The following is a 6,554-nucleotide window of genomic DNA, read 5'->3' on the forward strand; positions in this document are numbered from 1 at the left end:
TATTAAGTTAAGTTCTGTTAAGTTAAATGCCTCACGACTTAGTAGTCACAACACACAAAGCACAACAAATCAACGAGACTTTATAGCGTAGTATTTGCACATACTCATGTCTCTGTACAGTTAAACTTCTGGAATATAATCCAGCAATGAGCGTCTCGAGTGTCTGCAAATCAGATTTTACTATTATTTTACATTTTATTGTTTTACTCATCGACAGCACCAGACATAACAAACTTATGAAACGAACAAATTCCTCCAAACCATCCAACAGTAAACACACAACACATACAATTTCAGAAAATATATTTTCCATCTGTTTTCATATAATTTTCCATTCACAACTGTACGTCACCAAATGGGCAGAGCGGTCTTCTGGGTCGATTGGGAGTTTACATACAAAACGTTTATCTAACTTAGCACAATCCAAAATTAATTATAAACATTTGCCATATTCATTATCTACATCGCATAGAACACAACCTCAAACGAAGAGTTTCCTTTCCTGCATCCTGCCATTCCGTTCACCCGCGTGTGCAATCGAAGTTGGTTTTGTTTTGGTTTCGTTCAACAGCATAGCCTTATCCTAGTAGCGTTTCCTTATCATATACGGTATCGTTAAACACAGCAAACTGAATCAAAACATTGTACAACACCCATAGTATGGAGCATCAAAACTTCTGCCGCATTAGCCCTCCACCGTACGGGTTTCCTTATTACGCGATGGTGGTAAAAAAACCGAACCTATATTTACACCTTACCGGACAAAATGTGTCCTTCCGCACGTCCGTTTTCCATTTTCTTTTGCTAACTATCTACATTTCGGTTTCCTACAACGTACTTCTGCTAAACGCCTTACAACTGCTGCTAATCTACACTTTCGTCGCAATGCCTTTCGCTGGCAGCACGATCGACATCACGAAACGTTTACGAGAGTGGTCGACAAGTCCGGTGTTAAGATTCCACAATCAGTCCCCGGATTGGCAGTTAGTGTTAGCAGTTTTGGTACGGATTCGGAACGTTCCGCCTCTCCTCTTACACCTTGTTGACATTGTTGCCCATCTGCTGTTGATCGTTGCCACCGCCACCGCCCGGTCCATTGTTGGTCGAGTGATTATCGCCCTCCGAGTCCTTCATCGAGCCACCGTCCTCCGAGTCGTGACCGACTAGCGCTCGGTACTTCTTCGAAATCGCTTCCCAGTCCGCAACGTTCTCGATTCGGGTCGTATTGACAGTGGTGAAACTGACTTGCGAGCCAAGAGGAGACAGATGCATAACGGAAAGTGCTGTCGAGTCTGCTGCCCAGTGGCAAATCGATCCGGTACAGATGAGGCAAGAGAGAAACAAACCAGAAACGCGTGTAAGTCAAGCCTGTTTGGTTAGTTGAACGAGGGAAGTGGCCTGATCTGCATATCGGATCTGGAAGAGATCACGATCAACAAAGGCCTAGTGTATCGTTCGGTGCTGTCAACTTTGGAAAACTCATCAACATCTCAAACCATTACTTAGGCAACTCTACTTGATCTACTGTTTGGCAAGATGTACTACGAAGCTAGTACAGGTTGAAACTTCCAAATTACAAAGAAATGTCTTTAATCTGATCAATTACATTACGGCTAGTTTAAGAAGTAACAATTATTACAGCTACAAGATTAATCTGTCCATAGAACACTTTGATCAGATCATACTGGTAAATGACCAATGATCTCCGCAACAGGCTACATGACAGTAATATACTTCAAGATACACAAACACGCGTTACACACTAGTACTTACAACCGAAGATACCGTAGTTTACAGAGTCCTTAAAGTACTATAAATCAAATTTCTATTTAAGGAAACGAAAGCTTATGCGGAACATAACACCTCCAATAAAAAAGCCCAATCTGTCGCCTCGATGTATCCTCGAATGAAACGCTCCATTCGAGGACACATTCGAGCTATAATTTAATCAGCAGCAAACAAAACGCAGGACGATGTAATGTTCCATGTGTAAAGGTTAATGGCTACAATAAAATCTATAAAAACCAGACAAGCGCATGCTGTCGCTACTGTGCACACCTTTAGGAGCCACCTGACCTTTCTTCACTTTCGACAACCATTTGGCGCCGGCTTTGGTGCGCGGACTCTGCTGTCCACGGTGAAGATTCATCATCTGCACCAGCGACGGTCGTTTCTTCTTCACAATACGTGCCTGTTGAGGATAGAGAAGTTAAGGGTTTGATGGCGTGATTGTTTGCGTGATTTTTTTTTTTCGTTTTGTTTTAAAGGTCGTTGTTTGCGCTTAAGCAAGATTGCCCATGCAGTAGTGAATGGAGATGGGAAACATGTGATCAACAACGTTGGGAAAGCTCTCCTCTTCCTTTAGACCATTTTGAACACGAAATAACGAGTACATTATGGGAATGGCATCTACAGACACTTTGCCGGTTTGACAATTCCAACACATCCTCTTCTTGTTTACGTAGGCATAGATGCTGACGTAGACGTAGACGTAGACGTAGACAATCGACGTGTCCGTAAAGGGCAAAAGAAGCTTGATGAAACGATCGAAAGCAGAGTATCTTCATAGTCAAAAAGATTAGTATCCTAGACTAACACTTTGAACGTTAAAAAAAAAGTTAAAATGATAATAAATGTAGATAATAATAAATATAATAATAATAATAATAATAAATAAATAATAAATATTTAACTAAGTTAAAATTTGTTCTACAATAAGGCGACTATATCTGAGTAGTAGGTAGTCCAATGGCCAGATATCCAAAAAAGACGAACGTGATAAAATTCTCTTTCCAACAATTACGAAGCCGATCAGCGAAAGGTTTTTATTACTTCTTCGTGACTTGCAGTGATTGTAATGATACAAATCTAGAGTCCTCGCTTTCTTCAAGGTTTAACACATGAAGAGGATATATTTTTTATGTTTAACCTGATGTCAACCCATATTATAGCCAAGTTATAGTTATTGCCGAAGACCTCCAAACCTTCCAAGTATTCTCACATGAGGCCAAAAGAACTATTATAGGTGGATTTCAAACGGTTCCAGTCAACTGACGTAAAGCATAGAATCGTCGATGGTTCTTTTTAAATGACTTAAAATATCCTGGCTGTTTCTCCTGTACTTCGTCACAATGGTTCAAAATGTTCATGCTGTCAATGCATGGAAAAGCAAAAGCGAGCTTTGATTTGATCACATTTTTCGCCAGTTTATGGAATATATGCAAAGCGATGGTTGTATATGCACTTGAAATGGAGGAATCATAAATCGGAAATTAAAGTCTCTCGTGTGCCCACAAAAATAATGAACCTCCACGATCGAATAAATGTACAAAACATAATAGGAACATACTCCGTTATCTTACAAAAATGTACAAGCAATGCTTTTTTTTTGGTTGAAGTTAGACATAATTAATCAGTCTTTGTGACTGATCACGTTTTCCGTACCTACCACCAACGTTATTAGATCAATCAACATGATATGATCGTGAGACGAATGATCTGACGCGACAATGATTGGTACCATTGTGATACCCGTCCGAGTTACCAATGGCCAAAAGTACTTACCCGCACTTTTTCAACTATCCACACGAACCAGGTTGTGACGAGATTCATCGGCGATGGTGCCGTCGATGTTCGGTGCATGTTACGGATCAGCTTCGACAAACCGTACTTCCACTCAATATCCGATTGCGCCTATATTGTTCCGGTGAGGAATTGTTGGGAAGAGGTGAGAAAATTTTTTATTAGGCTTTTTTTTGCTGTACATCAATCCGTCAGGTGGTTGAGGTAAATTTGATTTGTTTTGTTTTTTTTTCTGGTTGGAAAAGGGGGTACAGTGTGCTCCACCGGGATCACACATGGAATATTTTTGGAAAAATTGGAAAATAAAAATAAAAAAAAAACTGTCAAAAGGTAAGTAGAAATTCCTGAATTTCCTTCAAGAAAACCAATACAGTACTACATTCGTGTCTCTGTGTTAAATATCTGTGTGAAAACGAATGTCAAGAATTGATGGCTTAACGATAAACGGTATGGGAACGAAGGAAAGCGTGTAAAGCTCCATTATTGTAAGGCAATCGATGGTGGCGGCAAAGCACGATGGTGGCAATGAAACAAAACACGGACAGCATGTGCTGTTTACAAATTACAAAAGAATATTATTATTTTTTCTATTTGGTCAATATTCACGCACACCCTCCGGGGCACAATGGCGGGTCGGAAGGTTACGTGACCTTCCGTCTCACCAATGCGCCCCCATATGACGTAGCCGGATGGACCGGACACAGGAGGTGCTTACGCAGAGAAACATTCTAAAACCGATCTACCGTTCACCTGGCACCGTTTCCATCCATCCCCGTCACTTTGAGAGCGTGTGCGCCCTTACCAGAATAAACTACAAACGGAAATGTTCAAAACCGGGAACTGTAGTGTGGGAAGTTCTATCGGGACATCGGATAGAAGGGGATCTGGAGTGTCTAGTGTATTTGTTGGGACGGATCTCTACAACAGGTGCAGAGCAATTTGGAACTGGTGCAGGGAGACACTAAACATAAACAAAACACACACACACACACAAAACGGAACACGGGTACGGAAGGATCACCATGGGGGAGAAGGATTTCGAATGGGTACAATACTTTGAACATTTAATTGACAATGATACCTGAATTCTCTGATACGTATCAGACATCATAGCAATGAGCAGATTGATAAGTACAACAACTGATACCAACATGTAAATGCCAAATACAATTTTAAACAAGTACTCAGTCCAATAGGGTTGCGTTCTGGTTGTATTCGGTGTCATTTTATCAATTTGTGTTTGATCGGTGGTGGTTTGACCAAATACAGCGAAAAAGAGCAGCTCAAATGACAGTATGGGATTCATGCGCACTGTTGGTGTTTGGTTGGCGATTGAGCCATTTTTGGAGCGGGGGCAGGAGTTTTGGAGGTTTGAGCATCGTTTTCGAGTGTCAATAAGGGTGTTAAAATTAATGTATCGTTTTTGCCCCCCCATTATTCCCACGTTGTTCGCCCCGTTCGCCAATCAGTATTATTCGTGTGTAATGTAATGGGGGGTTTGTTATTCGATTGAAAAAAAAAACATTGGGGAGAAAAAAGAGAAAAAGAGAGAGAAAGAGAGAGAGAGAAAGAGAAAAAGAGAGAAGAGAAGAGACAGCACTTTAGCACACGTAAAACTAACCTGGATGCGTTGATAGGTATCCGACATCATAGCGATAAGAAGATTAATGAGCACTACTACGGAGACTAACATATAAATGCCAAATACTATCTTGAACAAATTTTCCGTCCACTCGGGACGGGACGAGCGCTGCGAGTTGATGTCATCCGGTGATGTTTGCCCGAACACAGCGAAGAACAGCCGCTCGAACGCGATGATCGGCGTCATCGGAACTGGAACCAGGGTTTAGGTGAGAGGAGAGTGCGTGTGAGTGTGGGCGCGTGTTTCCGCGTTTCCGTCCTGGTTGTCAATGCTACCGCAGCCCTACCGCGTCCCCAGGATGTCCTGTTTGCCACTATCGGATAGCGCTACCTACTACTTTGTGCCCTAAGCCGCTGAGATCGCTGTAGCCGCGCTGTCGTCCCCTTCGACGTCCGGTGGAAGTGTTCCAAATCCAACGATGGTGCGTGAGTGCTAATTTGAGGGTGCGATGCTTAACATACGTGTGCAGCTACGAAAGCAAGGTGCATTGTTGTGGTGCAACATATTCGGGCAGGTACCTCAAAGTACAAAGCTAAAAATGAAACTCAAAGAAAATCTTAGTGATTCACACCACTTATAAAACGTGAAATAAATGGAAAACATGCAGATGTTGAGCGCAAGACAAGAAACATCAAAATCACATGAACGAGCAACAGGAAACAACAAGGTAGAAAATAGAAGTAAATATGGAAAGTGACAGAATAACATAAAATAACACAAGTAAATATAACGAAGAAAGGAAACAGTACTAAAAAGAGAATATCAGCAGAGCAAGCGAGCGATATGCACATTCCGAACGTTAGACAATGCGCCTCTATGACAGGCAAACGAGCGAGCGCTGTAATGTTTCGAGCAGAAGAGGGATATTTAGTGCATGCGTTCGGTGTATAACACAACAAATTTCGTCCTTGATATATAAAACCCGCACGTAGTTAACCATTACCGTGGCCAGGACATTCGCGGACATGTTAGCAGCATGCTTTCAAACAGGCGTGTTTCATATGAAAAAACAGAAAAGTTAGAGTTTGTAGTAGTGGGAACACAGTAACAGGTGGAGAGTTAAAAACAAAAATCGAGAAACATGGACACAACACATCAACAAAACCATTAGCACATCGCACAACATTCGACAGGAACAATGCGTGACACACGCGTGACATACAAACTAATTCAAACGAAATCGAAAGCACGGATGCACAAAACCCCGATGCAACGGGAACAAACACTCGAGACAGATGGGAAAGCGCACAGACACACTAGTTGCCACCGAACCTGGATTGTTGGGTAGGCGCAAAAAAACACAGGCAGGCACACTTTCAAATTCAGGTGC

The 6,554-nt window shown here is 41.8% G+C and overlaps 1 protein-coding gene across 7 annotated transcripts in view; it reads right to left on the reverse strand.

Annotated features, from left to right (window-relative positions):
• Window positions 1-314: 314 nt before the first annotated feature.
• Window positions 315-6,554, reverse strand: part of LOC128305582 (serine/threonine-protein phosphatase 6 regulatory ankyrin repeat subunit B) — a 38,831-nt gene continuing 32,591 nt past the window's right edge. The window contains exons 13-16 of one of the 7 annotated variants that reach the window (XM_053043097.1): window positions 4,664-4,893; window positions 3,565-3,693; window positions 2,059-2,191; window positions 315-1,292 (exon numbers count right to left, since the gene is read on the reverse strand). In XM_053043097.1, the coding sequence (XP_052899057.1) occupies window positions 1,033-1,292; window positions 2,059-2,191; window positions 3,565-3,693; window positions 4,664-4,893 (752 nt within the window). In that variant the 3' untranslated portion in view covers window positions 315-1,032. Of the gene's footprint in view, window positions 1,296-2,058; window positions 2,192-3,564; window positions 3,694-4,663; window positions 4,952-5,203; window positions 5,416-6,554 lie in introns of all 7 variants that reach the window. The other 6 variants (XM_053043096.1, XM_053043098.1, XM_053043099.1 and 3 more) reach the window with 6 other exon arrangements.

The sequence above is a fragment of the Anopheles moucheti genome, chromosome 3 (assembly GCF_943734755.1).
Source record: "Anopheles moucheti chromosome 3, idAnoMoucSN_F20_07, whole genome shotgun sequence".
NCBI lineage: Eukaryota > Metazoa > Arthropoda > Insecta > Diptera > Culicidae > Anopheles > Anopheles moucheti.